Source organism: Gossypium hirsutum, chromosome A10 (genome assembly GCF_007990345.1).
Source record: "Gossypium hirsutum isolate 1008001.06 chromosome A10, Gossypium_hirsutum_v2.1, whole genome shotgun sequence".
NCBI lineage: Eukaryota > Viridiplantae > Streptophyta > Magnoliopsida > Malvales > Malvaceae > Gossypium > Gossypium hirsutum.
Genome location: NC_053433.1, coordinates 10,491,248 through 10,518,840, shown reverse-complemented (window position 1 = coordinate 10,518,840; position 27,593 = coordinate 10,491,248). Strand labels below are relative to the sequence as shown.

The 27,593-nt window shown below is 37.2% G+C and overlaps 2 protein-coding genes across 3 annotated transcripts; one reads left to right on the top strand and one right to left on the bottom strand.

Annotated features, from left to right (window-relative positions):
• The first annotated feature begins 14,687 nt into the window (after positions 1–14,687).
• Positions 14,688–22,615, top strand: LOC107897340 (nuclear pore complex protein NUP96). Of its 2 annotated transcripts, none has more exons than XM_041078687.1 (6): positions 14,688–14,943; positions 15,501–18,106; positions 18,660–18,783; positions 20,172–20,320; positions 21,082–21,179; positions 22,165–22,615. In XM_041078687.1, exons 1-6 carry the CDS (start codon positions 14,934–14,936, stop codon positions 22,358–22,360), a joined length of 3,183 nt encoding a protein of 1,060 aa, XP_040934621.1. In that variant the 5' UTR covers positions 14,688–14,933; the 3' UTR covers positions 22,361–22,615. The 2 variants fall into 2 exon arrangements, with proteins under 2 accessions (XP_040934621.1, XP_016678266.2); XM_016822777.2 differs by having other exon boundaries at positions 15,495–18,106.
• An 844-nt stretch (positions 22,616–23,459) lies between these two features.
• Positions 23,460–24,381, bottom strand: LOC107897339 (stress-response A/B barrel domain-containing protein HS1). Its single transcript, XM_016822776.2, has 2 exons — positions 24,167–24,381; positions 23,460–23,887 (listed from the first exon to the last, which is right to left on the bottom strand). Exons 1-2 carry the CDS (start codon positions 24,304–24,306, stop codon positions 23,698–23,700), a joined length of 330 nt encoding a protein of 109 aa, XP_016678265.1. The 5' UTR covers positions 24,307–24,381; the 3' UTR covers positions 23,460–23,697.
• Between the last annotated feature and the right edge of the window lie 3,212 nt (positions 24,382–27,593).

The following is a 27,593-nucleotide window of genomic DNA, read 5'->3' as shown; positions in this document are numbered from 1 at the left end:
TCGGCTAGGTGATGGCAAGTATGACACCTTTTTTTTTGTTCCCTTTTCTATTATTAATCCCATCATTTGTTCACCAAAGAAACATTTTAAATTAGAATGAGTGGAGCATTATCACTCCTTGGCCGGCCACCATAAATTTTATGGACAAATTGACATGCAAAACCACTCTTTTTGGTACATGCACTAATAGACCATTTGAATTAGACTATCATATTTTTACAATGTCTCAAATTGATCCCAATTAATAATTTCTCATGCAATTGGTAAAATTAGGGAGTGAAACTTCCACATACTCATGTTCACACATAATAAGCATAGAATATAGCAAGTAATTATTTTTTTACGACTCGATCTTGTGGTCCCGAAACCACTTCCCGACTAGGGTAAATTTTGGGCTGTCACAACTCTCCCTCACTTAAGAAATTTTCGTCCCCGAAAATCTTACCGGTAAATAGGTTTGGGTATTGTTCTTTCATCGAGCTCTCGGGTTCCCAGGTTGCTTCCTCGATCCCGTGTTTAAGCCACAACACCTTAACCAACGGAACCCTTTTGTTTCGCAACTCTTTCACCTCACGAGCTAGGATACGTATCGGTTCTTCTTCATAACTCATATCGGCTTGAATTTCAACCTCTGATGGGCTAATTATATGCGACGGATCAGATCGATAGCGTCGAAGCATCGAAACATGAAAGACATCGTGAATCTTTTCAAGCTCAGGGGGCAAAATCAATCTATACGCAACTGGCCCCACTCGTTCGGAGATTTCGTACGGCCCAATGAATCTCGGGCTCAACTTGCCCTTACGGCCAAACCTAAGTACCTTTTTCCAAGGCGAAACTTTAAGAAACACTTTATCTCCCACCTGATATTCAATGTCCTTCCGTTTCAGATCCGCATACGATTTCTGACGATCTGTGGCTGCCTTCAAACTTTCACGGATTACTTTTACTTTCTGTTCGGCATCTTTAATCAAATCAACTCCGAAAATTTTACTTTCACCGAGCTCGGTCCAAAACAATGGTGTACGGCATTTACGACCGTACAAAGCCTCGTAAGGTGCCATCTTAATACTTGATTGAAAACTATTGTTGTAAGCGAATTCAATCAAAGGTACATACCGTTCCCATGAACCACTAAACTCAAGGATGCAGCATCTCAGCATGTCCTCGAGTATCTGAATTATCCGCTCGGATTGACCATCGGTTTGGGGATGAAAAGCGGTGCTAAAATGCAGCTTGGTACCCAGAGCTTCTTGCAATTTCTTCCAAAATCGCGAGGTGAATCTCGGATCTCTATCCGACACGATAGAAATAGGTACTCCATGTAATCTCACAATCTGAGTAACATACAATTCGGCTAGTTTATCCAATGAAAAATCCGTACGCACGGGGATAAAGTGAGCCGACTTAGTCAGCCTATCAACAACAACCCAAATCGCATCCTTCTTACTTGCGGACAATGGCAGTCCGGACACAAAGTCCATTGTGACTCGGTCCCATTTCCACTCGGGTATCATGATCGGCTGAAGTAACCCTGAAGGCACTTGATGTTCCGCTTTCACTTGTTGACATATTAAACATCTCGAAACAAAGTCGGAGATGTCTCGCTTCATACCATGCCACCAAAACCGACGTTTCAAGTCGTTGTACATTTTCGTGCTCCCCGGGTGAATTGACATTCGGCTACAATGGGCTTCGTTCAGGATCATCGGAATGAGTTCCGAATTCCTTGGAATGCACAAACGACTTCTAAACCTCAAACAACCATCATCATCAATCTGAAACTCCGATTCCTTGTTCGGAACACACTCAGCTCGTTTTGCAACCAATTCATCATCGACTTTCTGAGCTTCATGAATTTGATGAGTCAATAATGGTTTGGCTTTTAATTCAGCTACTAACACATTGTCAGGTAGGACAGACAAGTGTACATTCATCGCTCGCAAAGCAAACAGTGATTTCCGGCTTAAGGCGTCCGCAACCACATTAGCCTTTCCCGGGTGGTAATCAATGACAAGCTCGTAATCTTTCAACAATTCAAGCCAACGTCTTTGTCGCAGATTCAAGTCCCGTTGAGTCATCAAATATTTGAGACTTTTGTGATCCGAAAACACATGGCACTTCTCACCAAACAAATAATGTCGCCATATTTTCAATGCAAACACAATGGCGGCTAGTTCGAGATCATGGGTCGGATAATTTCTCTCGTGTGGCTTCAATTGTCTCGACACATAGGCCACAACTCGACCTTCTTGCATCAATACGCAACCCAACCCGAGTAGGGATGCGTCACTATAAACAACAAACTCTTTACCCGATTCGGGTTGCACCAAAATTGGAGCTTCAGTCAGATGAGTTTTCAGTTGATCGAAGCTTTTCTGACATTTCTCCGTCCATTCGAACTTAACATCCTTCTGAAGTAGCTTCGTCATTGGTGTGGCTATCATCGAGAAACCTTTGACAAATCGTCGGTAATAGCCGGCGAGCCCTAGAAAGCTCCGGACTTCGGTAACATTTCTCGGAGGCTTCCAGTTAAGTATGGCTGAAATTTTGCTCGGGTCAACTCGAATACCCGATGCTGATACCACATGACCCAAGAAGCTAACCTCTCTTAACCAGAACTCACACTTACTGAACTTAGCATATAACTGCTTATCCCGCAAAATTTGCAACACTTGCCTCAGATGCTCAGCATGTTCGGTCTCGTCTCTTGAATAGACCAAGATGTCATCAATAAACACAACTACAAACCGATCCAAATACGGCCTGAAGATCCGATTCATCAAATCCATAAACGCCGCAGGGGCATTAGTGAGCCCAAACGGCATCACTAAGAACTCATAGTGACCGTACCTCGTTCTGAAAGCAGTTTTGGGTACGTCCGAATCTCGAATCCGCAACTGATAATAACCCGATCTCAAATCTATCTTTGAAAACACCGATGCTTCCTTTAATTGATCGAACAGATCATCTATACGCGGTAACGGATACTTATTCTTTATCGTCACTTTATTCAGTTGACGATAGTCAATGCACAACCTCATGGTTCCGTCCTTCTTTTTCACGAACAATACTGGTGCACCCCAAGGTGAGAAACTCGGTCGAGCGAAACCTCTATCCGTCAATTCTTGCAACTGAGCTTTCAACTCTTTTAACTCAGTTAGTGCCATACGATACGGAGCGATCGAAATTGGCGTAGTTCCAGGTACAAGCTCAATTCCAAACTCTACTTCCCGAACAGGTGGCAAACCCGGTAACTCTTCAGGAAAAACATCCGGGTATTCACAAACCACCGGCACCGACTCGGGTTTCTTTTCTAACTCTTTGTCATCAAGTACATACGCGAGGTATGCTTCGCACCCTTTCCTTACATATTTCTGGGCCAACATTGCTGATATTACAGCTGGCAACCCTCTTAAGTCCGCAGACTCAACTCGGATTATTTCGTCATTCGCGCACCTCAAATCGATAGTCTTATTTTTGCAATTCACAACCGCATCATGCGCGGTTAACCAATCCAAACCAAGAATAACATCAAACTCGTCGAACGGCAAAAGCATCAAATCGGCCGGAAAACAGGATTCTCGGATTATTAGAGGGCATCTCTTACACACTTTATCAACAAGTACGCATTGGCCCAAAGGGTTTGATACTCGAATTACGAGCTCAGTAGACTCAACAGGTAGAGTCTTACTGGTTGCTAAGGTTTCGCATACATATGAATGAGTAGAACCAGGGTCAATCAATGCAATCACATTAGTATCAAAGAGAGTGAAGGTACCAGTGATGACGTCGGGGGAGGATGCCTCCTCTCGTGCGCGAATGGCATATGCTCTAGCAGGAGCACGGTTCTCGGCGCGATCGGCCGTATCAGAGGCCCCCCTCTGACTACCACCCCTGCCTCCTAATATTCTCGGTGGTCTACCTCTAGATGTCACTCCACTAGGTCTTGCACCTTGAATCTTATTCTTCTCATCCAGCTCCGTGCAATCTCTAATGAAGTGGTCCTTCGAACCGCATCCGTAACAGGCCCTGTTAGTAGACTTGCCCCAACATTCACCTAGGTGTCGTCTTCCACATTGGGGACATTCAGGTTTCTCGTGACGATTATTGCCCACACTAGCTACCGAAGTAGCTCGGGAGCCCATCGATGGTCTTGCCCTGATGGAAATTCCCGCAGTCGCCCTCGACTTATTAATGTCCTCCCTGAACTTCTTCACAGCTGAGAACGGAGCTTTACCCGTCGATCTTTTACGATAATCTCTAGCTTCAAATTCAGCCTTCCTCTTCTCCTTTCCAAGTTCCTCCGCCTTGCAGGCTCGTTCGACTAGCGTTACGAATTCCTTTATTTCCAAAATACCCGTTAGTAGCTTTAAATCTTCATTCAATCCTTCCTCGAATCTTTTGCACATAGCAACCTCATCAGCTACACACTCCCGGGCATACCTACTAAGTCTTACGAATTCATGTTCGTATTCAGATACAGTCATACGACCTTGCTTGAGTTCCAAGAACTCCTTACGCTTCTGGTCAATGAACCGTTGGCTAATAAATTTCTTCCGGAATTCCGTTTGAAAGAAGTCCCAAGTTACTCGCTCGTTCGGGACTATGGAAATCAAGGTCCTCCACCAATAGTAGGCTGAGTCTCGCAACAAAGATACAGCACATTTTAGACATTCATCGGGTGTGCATGACAATTCATCGAACACCCGAATGGTGTTATCAAGCCAGAACTCGGCCCTTTCGGCGTCGTCAGTTACTATGGCCTTGAACTCCTCGGCCCCACGCTTCCTAATCAAGTCTACAGGTGGCTTACTCAGCCTCACAGGATCAGCGACTGATGGCCTTACAGGCTCTTGGGGTGGATTATTCAAATTTGGGAATTGTTGGACAGCCGGGTTGGCTCGGGCATATTGCGCGACCCACTCATTCATCATGGTAAAGAAGGCTTGTTTAGCCCCCTCACCTTGATTATTCGCAGATGACTGAGGTTCAACAGGCGGCGTCCCTTGTGCAGGAGCAGCCGCTACGCTCTCAACGTCATCCGCTAGGGTTCTTTCTTCACCGGGATCCATTTACTAATCAAGACAAAAACATTTCAACCGTCAGAAGTCATCACCCTTTTAAACATTAACATTATGGCATGTATAGCTAGACTCATACGTGCTATGGAAGTCCTAGAACCGACTAAACCATAGCTCTGATACCAATAAAATGTAACACCCCGAACCCGAAACCGACATCGGAGTCGAACACGAGGTGTTAACTGGCTTTAACCCCTTACAAAATTTATTTTCCAGACACTGCTCAATCTGTGTACTAGCCGCTTTAAAAATCATATCTTGAGTTTCGTAACTCGAAAATCAGTTTCGTAATTTTTCCCAGAAACTAGACTCATTTGCCCATCTATGTATTTTTTTCTAGAATTTTTGGTTGGGCCAATTAGTACAGTTTATTAGTCAAAGTCCCCCAAGTTGCAGGGGTCGACTACACTGACCTTTGCCCATTACGACTGGGATATCTCCCTGCACGGGGCTTCAATACTGTTGCCGTTTGTTTCTATGAAAACTAGACTCAGAGAGGAATCTGTACATATATGGTACGACCCCTAATTATCTCTGGTTAATTTATAATGAATTTCCAAAGTCGGAGCAGGGAATCCAGAAACCGTTCTGGCCTTGTCCCACTAAAATCTGATTATCTCTTAATATGCTGCCCATATGATCTTTTCGTTACTTCCTCATGAAAGCAGACTCATCGAGCTTCGATTACATAATTTATTCATCAATTAATTCCACTCCCACTATTTTTAGTGATTTTTCAATCTCATGAGACTACTGCTGCCAGCATCTGTTACGAAAGTAACTAGGTCCATTTCATGCCTACCCTTGATCCAATTCAATCGAACATTCGTGCCATTTTCGCATGGCTTAAAGTTTACATGCGACAATTCAAACACAACGTACTAGCTTATACATGCCAAAATGATCTTCTAAACACTCTAAGAAGAAAGTACCAAAACTTGCTATCCGGTGTGATGACTTCAATGACGGCCCGACCCCGCAAAAATAGATGAGTCCAAGCAACCTATAGTGGGTGACAAGGAAACATCGAGTGAGTTTATAACTCAGTAAGTCATAAGCAATGCTCTACTATACATCAATAACATTATCACAAGAGGAACAAAATGGAATAAGACAATTTACTCCATCCATACCGAACCATACCATAGTTCCTCCAACCTATCGATTCAATTTCATATCAATTCATGCATTCACATTCCATATACTCATCAATAGGACATTGAAGCATTTTCATAAATCAATTTATTTTCGTTACAATCAAACGACTAAACGGCCTTTCACCCATCCTACGATAAATTTTATGTACGTGACTTCAAGTATAGTTGTCACATAGGTTCAAACTTACCGAGCTCAACACCAAGTATAAGCATAGCACCTATTAGCCATGTACTCAAGACACTTACCCGATCCGCTGTCCGCGATCGACTCAATAGTGTCGCACACATAGTGTCCATAATGATTCACGAATGTATATTGAGTCCGCACACTCAGTGCTATATAATCAACTCGCACACTTAGTGCCACGTAATCAAATCGCACACTTAGTGCTATATAGTCAGACTCGCACACTTAGTGCCGCATGGTCAATTCGCACACTTAGTGCATCATATTCATTTCGCACACTTAGTGCAACAAAGTCGAATCGCACACTTAGTGCTGTACAATTTAATCCCGCGCACTTAGCGCCAATCTCATGGTCATAAATGGTTATCCCGCACGTTTAGTGCCGAGATCAACAACTCATTACATCTTACCTCTTTTATTTCATTCAACAATTTCATCATCACATACGTACATGCATATATATATGTACATTTATTCATTCCATTCAGCATCAATACACAACATTATGACCATTGAAATAATACCAACTACATGCTTAATGACTTACCTCGTGTTGGGTAAGACGGTTCCAACTCGGCTACTCGATAACCTTTTCTTTGCCTTTGCTCGATTCACCTCCTTTAGCTCCTTGAGCTATATCAATAATTTAACTAGTTTAACCACCTTGCTAAATATTTACAATCCAATCTCACATGTATATGTATGTTAGTATATTCGGCTAATAATCTCATGCAACTACCAAAGCCGAATCAACTAAATATACTTATGTATATACACATATATCATCCTCGAAATCACCTAAGCTTAGACATCGATTTTTAATTTCAAGTAAGTTGCCGAATGCAACCTTACTAAATTCTCATGGATTCAATATACCATTACCATGAAATCAACAACCAAATTCATAGACAATTTAGGAAAATCACATTACAAATCTCATATTCAAGCAAAGACCATGGCCGAAATGCACATATGACCTCATAACAAAAATATTGAACCTTTGGTTGCCCAATTAGCTTAACATCCATCAAATTTTAAATCAAGAAACTCACCTCATCTATAATCAACCCTCAATGCCCTAAAGCATCAAAAACAACCTCAAAGAAATACAACCATCCATGGCCGAATGTCCTAGCCGAATTGTTTTAACCATGAGTAACATAACAAGCATAGATCGTGTTTATGGATATACCGTGGCCGATTCAAGCTAATCACCTCCAAAATCATCCACCATTTTCGTTGCATATAACATATATAAACATGAATAAGTTTCATATAATCTCTTAACACATTAATTTCTTTCATCAACAACCTTTCCTTGAACACTTTCTCATGACCGATCGCTCATGTTATCAACAAGATTCAAGGTTTAAACATGGGCTATTTAAAACATGCATGCATCTCTAAGACAACATTAAACATACCTTGGTCTAAAGGACCACCTTGGCCGAATCTTGTTTCCCCTTCTTCCTCTAGTTAGAACAATTGCAAAAGAAAGAAAATATGAACACTCCTTCTTCCCTCCTTATTAAGCATTCAACCTCCCTCATTTTTCATGCCACAACATCAAACACTCTCCCTAGGCAAGCAATGGCCGAATCCCTCCCAAGTTCCTTTCTCTCCTTCTTTTTTTTCTTGGTTTTTCGGCTAGGTGATGGCAAGTATGACACCTTTTTTTTTGTTCCCTTTTCTATTATTAATCCCATCATTTGTTCACCAAAGAAACATTTTAAATTAGAATGAGTGGAGCATTATCACTCCTTGGCCGGCCACCATAAATTTTATGGACAAATTGACATGCAAAACCACTCTTTTTGGTACATGCACTAATAGACCATTTGAATTAGACTATCATATTTTTACAATGTCTCAAATTGATCCCAATTAATAATTTCTCATGCAATTGGTAAAATTAGGGAGTGAAACTTCCACATACTCATGTTCACACATAATAAGCATAGAATATAGCAAGTAATTATTTTTTTACGACTCGGTCTTGTGGTCCCGAAACCACTTCCCGACTAGGGTAAATTTTGGGCTGTCACAATCCTGATATATAGTTTTGCGAGCATCTTGACTGGTAGTGATTTAACATGTGTTGCGCACTACTGTAGCTCTTTGTGAGCGTCTTGTTACATGATTCGATCGGTTGTGATCCAACATATAATGCGGACACAAGCGTAGCTCTACATGAGCGTCCTGATATAGGCTCTAATGAGCTTCCTGACATGGCTCGCTTGAACTCTTTGTTACCTTATCTGGTGCTCCCTGATATTATCTATTCGGAGATATCTGATAAGCTTTATAAGCTTCCTGAGTAAAATTTTTATGAGTTTCCTGTTTAGCCCGGATAAATGTCCTGTTACATGGCTCAACTGAGCATCCTAATATGTAGCTCAAGAGTGTGTTCCCTAGTTATGTGCCCTAAGGGTACCCCTGAATATGAATTGACGGATCCGATTTGTACACATCGAATGTATTACTTGTGTATCCATCGATATTTCAAAAAAATTCAAAGGGTAAAAATCCTGACATGAGAAGATATGAATAAGAAATGAGTTATTACACGTATCTGCCTGAAATACATGAAAATGATGATACATGATAATTGATATATGAAAATATGAGATGATGATATTTGTACATAGAATTTATTTGATGAATATGTTCATCCTTGATTATAGATTTGTACACCTTAAGTGCACTACTAGTCTGACATTGATATTTCGAATGATTTAATGGGTAAAGTACCGGCATGAAATAATCTGAACTTGAGATAAATTATTATGAATATGTACTTGAAATACAAATTTATGATTTATACATGTTATATGACTACGTGATATGGAAAGTATATATATCTGGAAATCTAATTGTTGTTGAGCCCATATATGTTTCTTGATGATATTGTGGAATGTATGACTAACAAGGGCAATGAGGATATGTGTAGGGCTTGAGATCAAATTGATTGAATGTGCCTTACATGTTTATCTTGAAATAGAATGAATGGTAAGTTAAGTACCATGTTATACAAACTTACTTAAGTATTATATGCTTACTTAGTTTTATTTCCTTGTTTTATAGTAAATCAGAAGCTTGTTGGATTGGAAGCTTGGTGGAGATCACTCACACTATCCATCAGCCCATTTCAGTACATATGGTAAATCAATTATAATTATAATGGCATGTATAGGTTAATTGGCCATATTGGCATGTAAATGTAAAAGGTTATTGTAATCTAGCCATTGGAATGGCTAGTGATGATTATGTTTTGGTATATAAATATTAAGATTATTTCATAGTGATAACATAAGTGTTTATTATTGATTGATTAAGATATGTTAAATAAGTTTTCCTATAGAAGGTAAGATTAAAAGCATGAATGTATGTAATGATGTACCATGTTAGATGTTAGAATTAACTTAGTTATGATACTTGAATTTGTTGGTATATGAATGAAAGTTTTGGTGTAGGTCAATGTTTGGGTAAGAAATAAAGCTAGAAAATGGTTTTATTTTGTCCACACGAGTAGACACATGATAAATCGTAATTTATACATATTTTTACCCCATGCCTAACGCATTTATGGATGGTTTCTCCTTAGATTTGGTGAATTCGATGCTTCTAATCCTTTAATTTCATGTTTTATACTTAGGAGAGCATAGGAGAGTAAAAAGAGCGAGAAACGGGCTGAAAATGGAGAAAATAGACCCACATGGGAAAACAACACGGCTTGGACTTCCTCACACGGACGTGTTAATTTGGCAGGATCGAAGCACGACTTACACGGGTGGATCACACGCCCGTGCCCATTTAAAAACCTTGACCACAGCCTTCAGTAATCGCACACGGGCGTGTCCCTGCTGAACCCAAGTTTAGTCCAATTTGGAAAAGGCCAATTTTAAGGGCTCTTAAGTATTCCAAAGCCTATTTAAACACTTGAGGAGGCATTTAGGAAAGGGGATGCAGAGGAGGAAGCAAGGAATTACTCAAGGAAAGCCGATTGATCCATATCAAGAGTCAGATTCATCATCAAGACTGGAGATCTCCTTTCAAGTTCCTTCAGGAGTTTTGGGTTTTCTTATGTTTTGTTATCTTTATGCTTTTGAGATGTTTTCTTTCATAAGTATGAACTAAACCCCTAAATACCTAAGGGTAATGAAACATAAGACAGATCTTGTTATCATTATCTAAATTGTATGATAATTATTTAACTTGTTCTTAATTATGTGTTCTTAATTCTTGTTTTGATATTCCAGGATATTGATTCAAGTTAAGCTCTTATTCAGAGGAGGAGTAGACCCTTTCTAAGAGTAAATTTGTCATAATTAAGTGGAGTTGATTACGCGCCTAGAGATAAGGTGACAAGATTTTGCCGGATTAGGGTGAAACCTAATAAGGGAATCCATAGATCGAGTTAATGCAATTCTAGGGTGTTAATTAGAAAGAGATTTCAATTATTCAACCTAGGGTTAGACGTTATTAGTCTCGAGAGAGATAATAATATAACTTAGGGATTTCTACGGATCAAGTCAAATGAATAAATCGTCTGATTCAGAGTCAAATAATAAGTGAAGTCTAGGTGGATTTGTCCTTAGGTATTGTCTTAATCAATCGAATTTTCCCAAAAGTATTTTCCCAAGTTTTTCTTTCTATGCATTCTTAGTTAGTAATTAGTTTAGACAACCAAACCTCTTAAATTTTAGGCTAGATAATAAAAAGGAAGTAAATACTAGTACTCGTAGTTCCTTTGGGTTCGACAATTCAGTCTTGCTGAACTATACTACTGTTCAATAGGTACACTTGCCTTAATCGTGATAATAAGTTAGTCTCAAGAACGTTTCATTTATAAATCTTTAAAACCTGTTATGAATATCAAACATCAACACACGGGCGTGTGTCTTGACCGTGTGTGACACACAGACTGGCACATGGGCGTGTGGTTTGGCCGTGTGTCCCCTGCATCTTAAATTCGAGAAACAGAATGCTCAGAATTGAGCACATAGGTAGAGACACAGGCATGTGTCTCAGCTGTATGTGCTACACGGCATAGAACACAAGCGTGTGTCTTGGCTGTGTGAAACCTGCACCTTAATGTTTTGCAAGTCAGAGAGTTACACGAGCTGGGGACATAGCCGTGTGACCTATTTCATACACCACACGGCCTAGGACATGGTTGTGTCACTTGACTGTGTGAGCCACACGACCTATCCACACAGGCGTGTGACCCCTGTATATGAGAGAAATTGTGAAATTTTAGAAAAAATTCCTGAGTTCTTGATTTAGTCCCGACTTGATTCCAACGTTTATAATGGGCCTCGAAGGTCACTAGTTTCATAAATGAACAGTATTTAACATGAATTATTTGTAGTTATTCTGTAAACTTTGATAATACTCTCTAACCCTGTTTCGGTGACCGATACGGGTTAGGGTTGTTACACGGCTTAAAGTACGGGCATGTCATAGGGTCACACGAGCGTGTCCCTTGGCCACACGGGCGTGTGTGCCCTGCACTTAGGAAAAATTTTGAAATTTCGCGAAAAATTCTCAGAGAACCCAAATTAGTCCCGATTTGTTTCTAATACATATTTAAAATCTTCAGGAACTATATAAGGGACAATATGATTAATTTATTAAGTGTATGCTAATTGATTTGTATTATGTTCGTATTTAATTTGAAAAGTTTGGTAATGCTCTGTAACCCTGTTCTGGCGACAGATAAGGGTTAGGGGCTGTTGCACCATGTGAAACCTATGAAACTAGTGCCTCCTCCCAAGACCTAAAAGAACTCCTTGCCTAGTACTTATAGGATACCCTCTCCTCCTATCTTGTTGCTCAATCTCCCTAACTAGCAATCACTATTGCCACTGCTACCACTACCACTCCTTTAAACCAAGCCTTTTAGCAACGACCTTCTGGGTCCTAGAAACAAGTTTTTAAGGATGCAGGAGAAAGTGCAACGTCTAAAGAGCAATTTTTGTAATGGGAGCACCGCTTCAAGGAGCAATAAGAGCATCAACAACTCCTTGATCAACGGAATGCTCAAAATGAGTGATATGCTTGTCGTGATAAGTTTTAAAAATTTATAATTAACCGTTCTTGAAACTAACTATTATCACGATGAAGCAAGTGTACCTATCGAACAGTAGTATAGCTTTAGCAAGACCGGATTGTCGAACCCAAAGGAACCAAAAGTACTGGTAATTACTTTCTTTTTATTATCTAGCCTAAAAATTAAAGGATTTGTTTATCTAAACTAATTAACTAAAATAAGGGTGCACAGAGAGAAAATTGGGGAAAAGCTTTTGGGAAAACTCAATTGATTAATACAATATCCAATGAAAAATCCACCGAGACTTCACTTGTTATTTGACTCTGAATCAGACGATTTATTCATTTGACTTGATCCGTAAAAATCCCTAAGTTATATTATTATCTCTCTTTAGACTAATAAAGCCTAACCCTAGGTTGATTAATTGAAATCTCTTTCTAATTAACACCCTAGTGTTGCATTAACTAGATCTATGAACTCCTTTATTAGGTTTCACCCTAATCCGGCAAAATCTTATCACCCTATCTCTAGGCGTGCAATCAACTCCGCTTAATTACGACCAATTTACTCTTAGACAGGGACTTTTGCTCCTCTAAATAAGCGCATTAACTTGAATCAATATCCTGGAATATTAAAACAAGAATTAAGAACACATAATTAAGAACAAATCAAATATTTATCATACAATTCAGATAATAATAATAAGATCCATCTTAGGTTTCATTCCCCTTATGTATTTAGGGGGTTTAATTCATAATTATGAAAGAAAACATCTCAAAAGAATAAAGATAACAAAACATAAAGAAAACCCAAAACTCCTGAAGGAAATTTGAAGAGAGATCTTCAATCTTGACGATGAATCCGGCTTCTAAGATGGATCAATTGGCTTTCCTTGAGTAATTTCTTGCCTCCTACTCTGTGTGTGTCTTCTAATCCTCTTCTAGTGTGTTTAAATAGGCTTTAGAATGCCTAACAACCCTAAATAGTGCCATTTTTCGAATAGAATTAGACTTGGGCTCAACAAGGACACGCCCGTGTGACACGCCCGTGTGCGATTTCTTCAATCTATGTTTAAGGCTATTAAATAGGCATGGGCGTGTGGTCTACCCGTGTGAGGAAGTCCATGCCGTGTTGATTTCCCACGTTGGCCCATTTTCTTCGTTTTCGGCTCGTTTCTCGTTCCTTTTACTCTCCTGTGCTCACCTAAGTATAAAACATGAAATTAAAGAATTAGGAGCATCGAATTCACCAAATCTAAGGAGAAATCATCCATAAATGTGCTAAGCATGGGATATAAATATGTATAAATTACGGTTTATCATAGCTAAACTCTGAATAGCCGTGAAGTCCCCAAGAAAAACAATTTGATTCATCCAAACAATGAGGCTCAATCAATCATTTGTAGAGATCTTAAGCATCTCCACCCCAATGACCCACCCATTAATAATAATCAACCAGCTACTTCGCAGGAAACTCATGTTGACAATGTTTCTTTGGAAGAGCATATGAAGGTCCTTGAAATGGAAGTGTTATAAGAAGTAAAAAGTGTCAAAACAGACAAAGCTTCTTAGAGTTGCTCCAATGAGCCTCTTGCCCCACACTTGTTAACCTTCAACCTCTCAACTTCCTTCAAGTTCCCCGAGGTTTCTTATAGTGGAGTAAGGAACCTGGAGGACAACCTAGCATATTACAATAATCATATGAATATCATAGGTGGCTTTGACGTGATCAAATGCAATATCTTCTCTATCACTCTTTCTTACACTGCCCAGGAGTGGTATTTGTCCATTCCGAAGGATCTATACGCTCTTTTGATTAATTGGTCAAGTTGTTCATCAACTGGTTCCTAACCAACAATACATTACAGTAATTCCTTCTTATCTTATGTTCATCCACCATCTATTTGTAGAACATATTGATTTTTTTTTATATTCTTCATGTTCGTTTTACAATTCATATTTTGAGTTTGAGATTGACCTAATAATGTTATCAGTAATATTCAAACTTACATTCTCCTTAAAGTATGATATCTCCTAACTACATTCAACACTTGTTAATTAAACTTTATATTGATTTAATTCAACTGTAATATATATTACTCAAACACTAACAAAATTGATTTTTTTTTTTTTTTATATTTCGAACCTTTAACTCGATCTGACCCTACAGATGCATAATCACAGTTTAACGGAACCCATCAGTAACACTGAAACGAGGGTGCGGGGCGGAAATTAAAATTCGCATGTTGGATTGACTATAGGATCGAAAACCCCAAACCCTGACCTCAACCCTCACTGCCTCATTCACTGTCTAATTACTAAAAACGCCAAAACCCACCCCTCCAAAAACCTTTCCCTCCCATTCCTCTCTCTGCTTTTACTTCACCACCTTCTCCTTCAACTGATTCAACTCTCAAGGATCTAAAACCCTTAATAAACCCTCATTCTGCAGCTATGCCTTCAGGTAATTCCCTCACTCTTTCTTTCTTTTTATAATGTATCTCGGTTTTAAACTTGGGTTAATCCAAATCAGTCATGCTCTTCAAATAAAAAAAAACTGATTTCATTTGGCGTTTAGAGTTCAATGTTTCGGTTTTTTTTTCTCTTTTGGTGTTCTTGAATTCAACTAGCTATTAAGTTTCTAGGTCTTGTCTGTTTGATACCCAGATATTGTTGGTTTGGATGTTCTATGTAGGTATCATAGATCTGCCAAGTTTTAAGATTTTGAGATTCCTTTCTTTTTTTCTTTTTTCTTTTTTGAGAAATTGGAGAGATAAAAAATGTGGGTCGTATCAGCGTGTGCTTATGTTTGTGCTTGAACTTTGAACTGAATTTTGTTCCCAAATAGAGTCTCATTCAGGTTTTGCTGGGAATAGTATTTTTAGAATGGTTTTAAGGCATCTGTTTGCTTGGCTTGTTTTTATTATCATTACTATTGTTGTTGTTATTATTATTTTTGAGCTAATTGGAGATGCAAGTTAGTTTGTATGAATTTACTCAATCTCTGAGTTGTAGTTGCAGGGACTTTGTGTGAAATTCATAGCACAGCAAGTGAAATTTCTAGAAGGGGGACAGACGTCAATACAGAAAATTCTGATTTACATGTTACATTATACAAGAAGAGAAAGATATCTGCAATTTCTGATTTTTTCCCACATGTTATGAGAAGGATAGAGGAATCTTTACCCAGTTTACATTCCCCTGATTATTATATGGAGCCTTGCTTGGAAGATATGGTAAGAATGGAACGCTTGGAACCTGGTTATTGCAGCCGTGTTCCGGATTTTGTGGTTGGGAGATCTGGTTATGGGTGTGTAAAATTTTTTGGGAAAACTGATGTTAGAGGGTTGGATTTAGATCAAATTGTGAAATTCCATAGGCATGAGGTAATTGTATATGAAGATGAAAGCAATAAGCCCATGGTTGGTCAAGGCCTTAACAAAACTGCCGAGGTAACTTTGAAACTTCAGATTGAAAATTTAGGCTTGGAAAAGCAGGAAGTAGATAGTATTGTTAAGAAATTAAGACAGAGTATGCGGAGTCAAGGGGCACACTTCATTGCATTTGACCCTGCTAATGGTGAATGGAAATTCTTGGTTGACCATTTTAGCAGATTCGGGTTGAGTGAAGATGACGAGGAAGATATTATAATGGATGACGCAACAGGGGCTATACAAGATCCTGGGGTAATGAATGGTGGTGGGAATCCTGAGATTGATGAAGATATGCAACTGGATACTAATGGACCACTGCTTTCTCATTCTCTTCCTGCCCATCTTGGGCTGGACCCTGTTAAGATGAGAGAAATGAGGATGTTGATGTTTCCTGTTGAGGAAGAAGAGGACATTGAGGATTTTAGAGGAACAGGTTCTAATCAGAAGCAGGCCTTTGCTAAAGAATATATAAGGTCCTCTTTGCATAACTCTAGCCAGAGGATGCCCAATAGGACTAGCCCATCTGTTGTACGGAAAACCCCAGTTGCTTTGCTTGAGTACAACTCTGGTACTTTTGATTCAAGCTCATCTGGAACTGTTCTGATGACACAAGAAAATAAGGGTTTGCCACTGAAGACAACAAAAAGGGAAGGTTTCAAGTTGGACATCAAACAAGAGACACCTGTCACTGGAAGCCATTCTCACAATATAGTTGATGCAGCATTGTTCATGGGTAGGTCATTTCGTGTAGGTTGGGGGCCAAGTGGCATTCTTGTGCACTCTGGTGCACCTGTAGGTAGTAATGATGGCCAAAGAGTATTATCTTCTGTAATCAATGTAGAAAAAGTGGCAATTGATAAGGTAGTTAGAGATGAAAATAGCAAAGTAAAGAAAGAACTTGTTGACTTTGCTTTTGATGCTCCATTGAATCTTCATAAAGCTCTAAATTATGAAGAAAAAGAAGTGGATGTTGGGTCCTTTCAGCTGAAGCTTCTGAAGGTTGTTTCTAATCGCTTAGAGCTTTCTGGCATTTGTAGGAGCTATATAGACATTATTGAGAGGCAGTTGGAGGTTCCTGGTTTATCTTCTTCTGCTCGCTTGGTTTTGATGCATCAAGTGATGGTGTGGGAATTGATTAAAGTTCTTTTCTCAGAGAGGGAAAATACTGGTCAACTGAAATCTATGGCTGCTGATAATGAGGAAGATATGATGCAAGATATCAAGGAAGGTCCTCCAGAAGTAGACCTGGAAGCACTTCCTCTTATTAGGAGAGCCGAGTTTAGTTGTTGGCTGCAAGAAAGTGTATGTCACCGTGTACAAGAAGAAGTAAGCTCTGTGAACGATTCAGGTTACTTGGAACACTTATTCTTTCTCTTGACTGGGCGACAACTTGATGCAGCTGTGGAGCTGGCAGCTTCTAAAGGAGATGTTAGATTGGCTTGTTTACTAAGCCAGGCTGGTGGACCAACAGTTAATCGTTCTGATGTTTCAAGACAGCTTGATATTTGGAGAATTAATGGTCTGGACTTCAATTTCATCGAGAAGGACAGGATTCGGCTTTATGAGTTGCTTGCTGGCAATATTCATGGTGCTTTGCATGGTATTAAGATTGACTGGAAGAGATTCCTAGGATTGTTAATGTGGTATCACCTACCTTCAGATACTGCTTTGCCTGTTGTGTTTCGAACTTATCAGCACCTTCTTGATGATGGAAAAGCTCCGTTTCCTGTTCCAATTTATATTGATGAAGGACCAGTTGAAGAGAATGCAAATTTGAGCAGAGTGGAAAGATTTGATCTTTCATACTATCTTATGCTTCTGCATGCCAGTGAAGAGAGTCAACTATGTTCTCTGAAGGCAATGTTTAGCACCTTCTCTTCAACACATGATCCCCTTGACTACCATATGATCTGGCATCAGCGAGCAATCTTGGAAGCTGTTGGTGCTTTCCATTCTAATGATCTTCAATCACTTGACATGGGACTTGTATCCCAGTTACTATGTCAGGAGCAGTGTCACTGGGCTATCTATGTAGCCCTTCACATGCCCTACCGTGATGATTATCCTTACCTTCAAGCTGCTCTTATTAGGGAAATTCTGTTCCAATATTGTGAAACTTGGAGTTCACAAGAATCACAGCGCCGATTTATTGAGGAATTGGGTATTCCTTTGCAGTGGTTGCATGAAGCTATGGTATGTTTTCTGTTTCTAGATGATTTTTTCTAGTTTTGTGTATCTGAAGCCTTTGTATTTTACTACTTGTTGGTCCAGCATGAGTGTCATTCCATGCTAACATTTGGAGCTTTGCTGGTACATTAGATGCTCAATTTGGGTTAGATCCATCATTAATTTAGATTATGGGCATAATGGCAGAATATCAGCATCCTGGTTAGGTGGAATCTTTAAATCTCATACTTTGTTTTTTAAATGAATTCCTTTCCATGTTGACTTTGCCCTGCCACATACTTGTATTTGTACCTGTGTCCATTTGGGGATATGGGAATGTATGTTTATGATAAGAGAGAAAGAGCTATGAAAGGTTGGGTGGAATCTTTAAATATCATATTTTTTTTCTTTTCAAGATTAACTCCTTTTAAATTACTAACAATCTGGATCTGTCCTGCTGTATGCTTGTCACTGTATCTCTGTCTATGAGTGGATATATGATGTGAGAGAGAGCTCCTAAAGATTCTTTGGAATTCAAGTGTTGATTTCCAATTAAGAAAATTTCCCTCTTATGATGCAGGCAGTTTATTACAATTACCATGGGGATTTGCCAAGGGCTCTTGAGCACTTTCTGGAATGTGAAAATTGGCAAAAGGCTCATTCTATTTTCATGACTTCAGTTGCTCATGAATTGTTCTTGTCTGGTATGATCTTATTGCAAATGAAGTAATTCATACGTGCCATAATCCTGTTATTGTTTTTCTTTTCTAATGCCTCATTGATGTGACTTGAAACCAAATTCAAGGTCTCCCCCTTTCCCCCTTTTCTCTTCCTCTGAACATTAAAAAAATCAATGTATAAAATTTATAGTACATAAAAACTGATGTTAATGCGACCTACCAAATTTATATGGTTAAGACCTCAAAGGAATTGTGTATTATGGATATGGTGAAACACAATATAGCATAGCAGGACAGAATCACCTAGGACTCATTTTTTCTCTACATACAAGCTACCTCTTTCCCACCTTTAAAATTTTCCATTTAGCACTGTAAAACATTTGCTGAAAGAAAGTCTAGATGCTACTGGAAAGGTGATGTTTGAAGGGGAAAAGAGCTTATTCTTGAAAACTTGAGAATGCTATTTAAGCTATACAATCTAGGGGGTTTAGCAATTCATTCTATGAATTTTCTGTTCGTATTGATGTATTTGAGAGCATAAAATCCCATGCCCATGCATGGATGTATTTCATCACATTGGAGGTGGGTGGCTCACTTAACTCACTATTTTCAGACTCAGAGTCATGTAGTTATAGATGCTGATTACTACTAACTTCTAGGGTCAATCTTAGTTGTTTAAATTTGTTTCTAATGCCTCATTGATGTGACTTGAAACCAAATTCAGCCCCTTTCCCCCTTTTCTCTTCCTCTGAACATTAAAAAAAACAACATATAAAATTTATAGTACATAAAAACTGATGTTGATGCGACCTACCAAATTTATATGGTTAAGACCTCAAAGTAATTGTGTATTATGGATATGGTGAAACACAATATAGCATAATGGGACAGAATCACCTAGGAATCCTTTTTTCTCTACATACAAGCTACCTCTTTCCCACCTTTAATATTTTCCATTTAGCCTTGTAAAACATTTACTGAAAGAAAGTCTAGATGCTACTGGAAAGATGATATTTGAAGGGGAAAAGAGCTTATTCTTGAAAACTTGAGAATGCTATTTAAGCTATACAATCAAGGGGGTTTAGCAATTCGTTCTATGAATTTTCTGTTCGTATTGATGTATTTGAGAGCATAAAATCCCATGTCCATGCATGGATGTATTTCATCACATTGGAGGTGGGTGGCTCACTTAACTCGCTATTTTCAGACTCAGAGTCGTGTAGTTATAGGTGCTGATTACTACTAACTTCTAGGGTCAATCTTAGTTGTTTAGATTTGTTTCATTAACCTTTTTTTTGGATATTCATGCTGGATTGAAGAATGTAATGCACAATTTTGGGTCACTGTAATAATTGATAAGTCTCAATACCATTGGTATAGTTAATCCAAGTCTTATTTTCTCTTCAATGCAGCCAAGGACTCAGAGGTATGGAGGATTGCCACATCCATGGAGAACCACAAGTCTGAAATTGAAAATTGGGATTTGGGAGCTGGAATATATATTTCATTCTATGTGCTAAGAAGTTCATTCCAGGACGATAACAATACTATGGCTGAACTTGTAAGAAACTCGTGCAAATTTTCAAGGCCATAGAATCTAGATCTGAATATAAGCTAAAGTTTGTTGGATGCTTCATTTATTGGTGAACCATATCATTCCTGTTATTGTGAACACAGCTTCTTGGTTATGGGGTTGTGCTGAGTGCAGTCCTTACCTTGAGTCATGTTTTCCTACTAAACTAGTTAATGGGGTGGCCACTATATGCGAAGTGTAGCAAGTCTAAAATACATGACTCTCCTTCAAATTTATGCCATAGGAACAAGAATGGATCTGCCTAGTTAAACCTAGGTTGCAGAGGCATTACCTTCATTTGCCCGAAGGGACTGGTGCGGTAGTGCTGCATGGTCTGTTTTAGGGGTTGGGGTGGGGGGTGAATTGTGAGTAATGGCTGTGGCTCACATACTCTTTTACCTTTGTTGCTTTTGGAAGAATTCGCTTGAAAGCTGCTTTACTGTTTAGCTAAGTTGCATGCTAGGTGTTTATTTCTGTTAACATAAATTATGGTTGAAATGCTTAAAGCTTGTGAGCTCAAAGAATATATTCTAATTGTGTGTCTCTGTGATTAAATCATGAGTTATTTTTCAACATTTGGAACTGGCTGGGATAACGATGATGCCGTTTTTTTCGTGATTTTATTTGTTCCACATCTCCCTATTAGACTTGTAATAGATTAAGCAATTGCACCCATAAGCTGTTGTTTTGTGAAATATCAGCGAACTTTATTTATTTCCTTTTAAAAGTGATGCTGGTGAACTTTTCAGGGTTCCCTCGACAGCAAAAATGCTGCTTGTAGAGACTTTCTTGGCTGTTTGAATGAGTCCTCAGCAGTTTGGGGTGGCAGGTTACATGTTGATGCTAGGTATTTTTGTTAATCTCTTTTATGAGTTTTAGTAATAAAAAAAAATAGATTGATTGATCGTAACTGAATATAGAATGGAAATGATCACATGTCTAAGTTTTAATACAAAATTTCAGTTTGTGATGGCATTAAGTTTGACTGGTATTGACCAACATGAAAACACAAGGGGACTAGAACTAAACTAATAGTAGATACAGACAAGCTTAAGGAATTATTCCATCCATTTTAATCTTCCTGTAATTAAAAGAGGTGCAAACGGAGAGACTCAGTTTTGTATTATAATTGCACAATTGTGAAATTGTTAACTAGGTTAGCTATTAAATGGACTAAAGTGTAAGCTGTGGTGTCGGAATTATCTGTCTGGGCTGGCTAATCCATATAAATACGTTCCTTTTTAATATATCCTGAAATAAAATGATATCTCCTGGTAGCTAGCTTATGTCTGCATAACAAGTTTTCATAATTTCAGCTTATTTCCCTTTTTTTTTCCCCTTTTTTGGTGATATGTTATAGCTTATTCACATCTTCAATGGAAATTTGACACCAAAGCCTTCTTGTTCTTTGCCTTTCACATCTTCTCGTTAGCTGTAGTATGAAATTTGTCAAGTACCTGATCACAGAAGTGGGAAAATTATGAAGCTTAAATGATATTGAATTAATGTTCCTGCGATTGTCAGCTCATTTCATTGGAGCCCTTTCTTTTCATGGCTACTAAAATGATGTGCTATGGAATATGTTGGGTAAAAAAGGGTTTAGTCATTGATATGTAGTTGTACTGTTTCTATTTTTCCATATTTGCATGAATTTTGGTGTAAATCAGATAGAAGTTACTATTTATCAACTTGAGAGCAACGTCTCCAATGCTTTCATCTGAGCTACAGCTCTAATAGGATCTGGTTTTTGGCATCAGTTAGTTGCTTTATGTGCCAGCTTACATCAATTAACTAGCTTGGTGGGTAGTGATTGGATATATGTGATGGTGCAGGGTAGCATATTCAAAGATGGCGGATGAGGTATGCAATTTGTTGCTTTCAGATACAAGCGGAAGTCGAACGCATGATGAACAGTTAAGCTGCTATTATACGGTGTTCAGTGCTCCCATTCCGGAAGACCTTCATTCGAGTCATTTACAGGATGCAGTTGCAGTTTTCACTTTCCAGCTTTCAGAAGTGTTGAGCTAAGGCTGTTCCTGCTCCTGTTGTTGCTGATTTGGGATTTGGGATTAGTTTGGGTTGGGTGCACGTTGTTGTAACAGTTGGGCGTTAATTTCGTATCAGACTTCAAATTCAAATTCCCAACTGTCAAGTTAATAGATATAATTGCACCCGTAATATAAATTTTTATCTGAAAAAAATTATGCCCCTTTATTTTTCTTGTCTTTGTGTGTTATAATTGCCTTCAAGAGGGTAAAAAATAGTATAACATATTAATTATTATGTTATGGTGTTAAAAAAATCTTTAATTAAGCAATATTTTTGGAATGAAAGCAAATACTAGAATCTGATGATCACGCAAGTGGACATTGATATTAGTAGATTTATTTTTAAAATTTGTACATAAAAAATATTTGTAATTATTAAATAAATGGGATTAACTCATAAATAAACTTGACAAATACATTTCATTATTGAACAAATCCGATTAGCACCAAAATTCATGTAACACCAAGTATGAGTAAGCTATAATTGCGTTACAACATCAATATACTTTAATCAAAGGGACACCCACCTTCTAGTTTTAAATGCAAAATATTTAATCAATTTAAGAATAAGAAATACCAACGACGGAGATAGCCTTTCACCATACTCAAATTCACAAACATAGGAAGGCTCGCCCAAAGTGTATCAGGTGGAATGTGCTATTATGGAGGAATACAGCAATACACATCCACAACTTGGAAGTTATTCCATCCCAATTTACTACTACAACTAATATTGGCATGAAATACATTTGTGTTTTAATAAAGAAATACAAACACATGGTCTCGCCACTTAAACCTGATTTTAAAAGTGATCCTTAATTGGGTTACAATATATGTTTGTGATGATTTTTAAAAATGTTCAAACTGCAGGGGAGGCTTATTAAAAATAAAAAATCCTTGGATCACTTACTCTAGTCTAACCTTCTTCCATATCTTTCTCATCTTTTCTTTGTTTCTCTCAATTTTTTCTTCTTTCTTAGGCATCACCTTAATCTAATAATCAAGTTTTTTTTAGTTCAAAATATTAAAAATGAAATTTGCTTTAGCTTAAAAGCCGAATTTCAAGTCAAAAAATTGGGTTTATCTCAAACTCAAGCTTCTTATTGCTTAGTCTCAACTCAGCTCAAGAATACATCAAAACACAATCTCAACAAGGAATTATTGTATGTAAAACCTAAAGAAGATAAAACCAACCAACTTTTGCCTTGATCACTAGGGATGGATGCATTTCATAGTACAAGACGTCAAACTTTATTCAAAATAACAACAGACATGAACAGGACAAAAGCTACATTGAGACAGAACTATGCTTGTAACTTAGCAACGTACAACGGTGGGTTTGTAGTCAAATACAATGACCTTGTCCAAGCTGGGGAGAAACAGATTTGCAAACTCCACGTGAGCAGGATGAGCTATATACTCAGCAATCCCCTCTGTGCTTTCAAATGTGGATTCAAACACATGAGTGAACCCTTGATGCAGGTTCTCAATACTAACATCCTTCCCCCTGTCATCATGGAATTGATTTTGCCAAAGGCAGGATCAGAAATGGGTTGTTTTCCTACTGTTTTGTAAATCAACACATGAAGATTGAAGCCTCTGGGTTATCAAATTACAACTAGAAAAAGGGTTAGTATTTTCATTTAAAATATCCATCAGTTTTAAGCCTCAAACTAAAACAACGGATCCATCACCAAGAAGTGGATCTCAAAATTACTTATATATAATGATACCCAGATCTAAAAGAAAAGAAAGGTATGAATGAAGCAAAAAAGGGATAACATACCAGTGGAAAGCTTTCATGGGGTGAATGAGATTAACAAGATTGGCATAGCCTTTGATGAGTTCCTCAATCTTCTCAGGTTGGATTTCATCTTTGAACTTTGCCAACAATATGTGCTTCACTACTCCTTTTGCTTCCTCCATCAGTCTCACTTCTCTCAACGCCAATCAGCTATTTTGACAGACATAACTGGGCTACCAATTTGAAACCCAATAAAAATAGGTTTTTATATAAAACTAACCCAAACAAATTAATTAATTACGTTTTGATAAAATAGGTAAATAACTTAAAATCTACCATAAAAGTTGGTATAGTAAAAGTTTTTGGCGCCATCAACACGTCATGTCAGCAATCAAAAAATTAATTTTTTGGTAGAACCATTTAGAATGACGCCACCTATATAAATACTAAAAAAAATTGTGATTTTTAAAAAAATTAGGGGCTTTAAATAAATTTTTCTTTTTCTAATGGAGCCAAATAATTTGGCGCGACTAAATTCCAACTCCTTTCTACTTTTTATTTTCTTTATTTGTTTATTATTTATTTTATAATATTTTATGTATATTTTTTTGGTCAGTACTTTTTTTAATTTATTTTTTTGTATTTAATTTTTTTTAAAAATAATATTTTATTTTATGACTATTTTATTTGGCATGACCAAATTTGTATATATAAGCCTCTCAATGACACATGAATATGAGTTGAAAGAAAAAAAATTACTTATACTTTGTTAGAGGATGAATGGGAGAGATATGAGAAGCCTTTTTTTTTATGTATTTGTGTTTTTTTTTTAATTTGAAGGTATGTTTTGTTTAACGATAATCCAGTAGAGCTTTGACACAGGTAAATTTAATGAATACTTTCAGATGCCAATTATTTATTTGATAATGGGTTCAATTTGGTTATATAAATATTTTTGTTGGTTGTGGTAGGATGATAACGGGTTCAAATTGGTTATGCAACTAATAGGTGGATTATTTGGGATTCCCTAAGTCAATGGGACGTTTGAAGGTTAAAAGGAATCTCAAATTGAACCGCACAGGTGAGATAATCAATATCGGCAGCATTCGAGCTACAATTTAATAACACGGAGAAAGTCGCTTTTGTTACGGTTAAACAATTTTTTTTCAATTTGTAAGATAGAATGATGTCTGTTTTGAACAAAATTGTTTAATTATGTTTTGTTTGTAAGACACAATCTTGTCAATCTTGAAAAAAAAAATCGTTTATTTATTTTTAGTATTAAGAAAGTTGTTCGTGTTGTAAAATGATATATTGTAAGTTAAGTGAAATTATTTAGAATGTTTGAAATGTAAAATTATATTTTGTAAAATATATTTTTTGAATAACGTAAATTGATAGTTATTTTGCGAAATATAATTTTCATATAAATAATTTATGTAATGTGAAATCAAGAAAATTAATGGGACATTTTTAATAGAAATAAAAAATGGAGGACCCAAAAATAAAAAAAATAAGAAAAAAAAGTGAAAGTTGAATTGATTGGAAAAAAAATAAAAAAGAATTTATTTGTTAAAAAACCTATAGCATTTTTAAAAAAATATATATTAAAGAATTAAAAATATATATCATGACTGTTCACATCGTGTTAGTGACGTTAGTGATGTGACTAGACAATAGGTTTATAATATTAATAATTGGTAGTTTTTAAAAAAAAAAAAGAAATAGAAATGGAGAAGAAGAAACAACGTCTCTATTTAAGAATGTGGGGTTTTGATCCCCCATTCAAATATTTTGTATTTTGTATTTTGTAGAAGAATGAGAAGAAAGAAAAGAGAAAAAAAAACTCGTAAGGTATTTATAGTTTGTATTTTGTATTTTATAGTTACTGTAATATAATAATTAATTATATTTAATTTATGTAATTTTTTTAAAATACGTAGATATCAAAATGTCTTCTCGAGTAAATGCGGATCACACTTCATACAAGTATCAACGAAACAATAAAATTAATTATAAATTAAATAAAAAAATGTTCGTTTTTGTAATACCCCTACCCGTATTCATTGTCGGAATAGGGTACGAGGCATTACCGGAGTTTACGAATTAAATTTTTTTTTTATATTCAATATGGCCCTTTTATAAATATCTAACCTTCCCTGTAATATTAAATCGAGACCAATCCACATCAACCAAATCAATTCAACATATTTTCATGATAGATTCATGCATTTATATAAGATAACGTCATCACATATCTATAACCAGGTTTGTTAACCATACTAATGGCTAACTTTACATTCATTTCACGTTAACATTTACTTTGTTAGCTTATACATGCCATTGATTTCCAAAATAAAGTTTCTTTATATACCGAAATCCTGAGGTTGACAGTATGATGTGTCTCCGACCAAATCCGACCTTCGAGCTCTTAACACTATAAAATAGGGAAAAAGGAAACGGGGTAAGCACTTTGTGCTTAGTAAGCTCATGTAACAAGAATTATACTTACCTAATATTTTCAATACAATACAATAAACATCCATATATCCATTCAATGCATTATTACCCTAATATGCACAAACTCAACATTCAAGTTAGTACAATAATTTCCATGTACCAATAATATATACTATGATTGATGAGCTCGTCAATACCATGATTTCCATTTCCTTGTTATTTTTCCATATTTATCCCGTTGAATTTCTTGGAATTTTCGATGGATTTTCAAAGCTACACTTTTAGTGTACAATTCCGGGTCTGTCAATTCATATTCATGTGCGCACATTTCCATTTCAGAGAGCACACTCCCGCGAACCTCAACCTTGTAGCGGGATTACCAGTCCAGGCTAAATCCCCTGCAATATAAACTTATAGAGTATTGTCGGGATTGCCAGTCCAGGCTAAATCCCCTGCAACGACAATTACTCTAATGAGCTTGGATCTGAATTACCAGTCCAGGCTAAATTCAGACCCTAATTCGGATTACCCGTCCGGGCTAAATCTATTTTACACATATTCTTCGGGAGGGCTATATCAAGATAGGATCACCCGTCCAGGCTAAATCCTTTTTACCGTCAATTCCTTTTCAGAGATCCATCGAATTTTCCTTTCATTCAACCGAGATTTCTTCCCATTTTATCAAATATATCAATGTTTCATTAATTTTCATACAATGAATACTCAAATCATATTCACATCAATAACATACAATCTCAAGCATTTCAGAATATAATTCAAGTTACACGAACTTACCTTGATACTTGTTTGTAAACAGTAAAAATCTACTAATCCCGAACTTTTTCCTTTCCTCGATCTAGCTTCGTATTTGAATCTTCTGGATCTAAATAAATAAATTTAATTATCAATTTAATACATTTCATGTTCATATGCAACATTCTCTATAATTCAACTATTATTTATAGTTCATTCAAAGCTGTCTACTTGACTCATAGTCACTAAATTATTT

What these genes read in the sequence shown, in the direction of transcription:
- LOC107897339 (XM_016822776.2), bottom strand. Translation starts at nt 24,306, where the DNA reads ATGGAGGAAGCAAAAGGAGTAGTGAAGCACATATTGTTGGCAAAGTTC. An exon ending in CCCATGAAAGCTTTCCACTG is followed by an intron (nt 23,888 to 24,166) that starts GTATGTTATCCC and finishes CCATGATGACAG; the next exon opens with GGGGAAGGATGTTAGTATTG.
- LOC107897340 (XM_016822777.2), top strand. An exon ending in TCATGAATTGTTCTTGTCTG is followed by an intron (nt 18,784 to 20,171) that starts GTATGATCTTAT and finishes TCTTCAATGCAG; the next exon opens with CCAAGGACTCAGAGGTATGG. An exon ending in AGGTTACATGTTGATGCTAG is followed by an intron (nt 21,180 to 22,164) that starts GTATTTTTGTTA and finishes GTGATGGTGCAG; the next exon opens with GGTAGCATATTCAAAGATGG.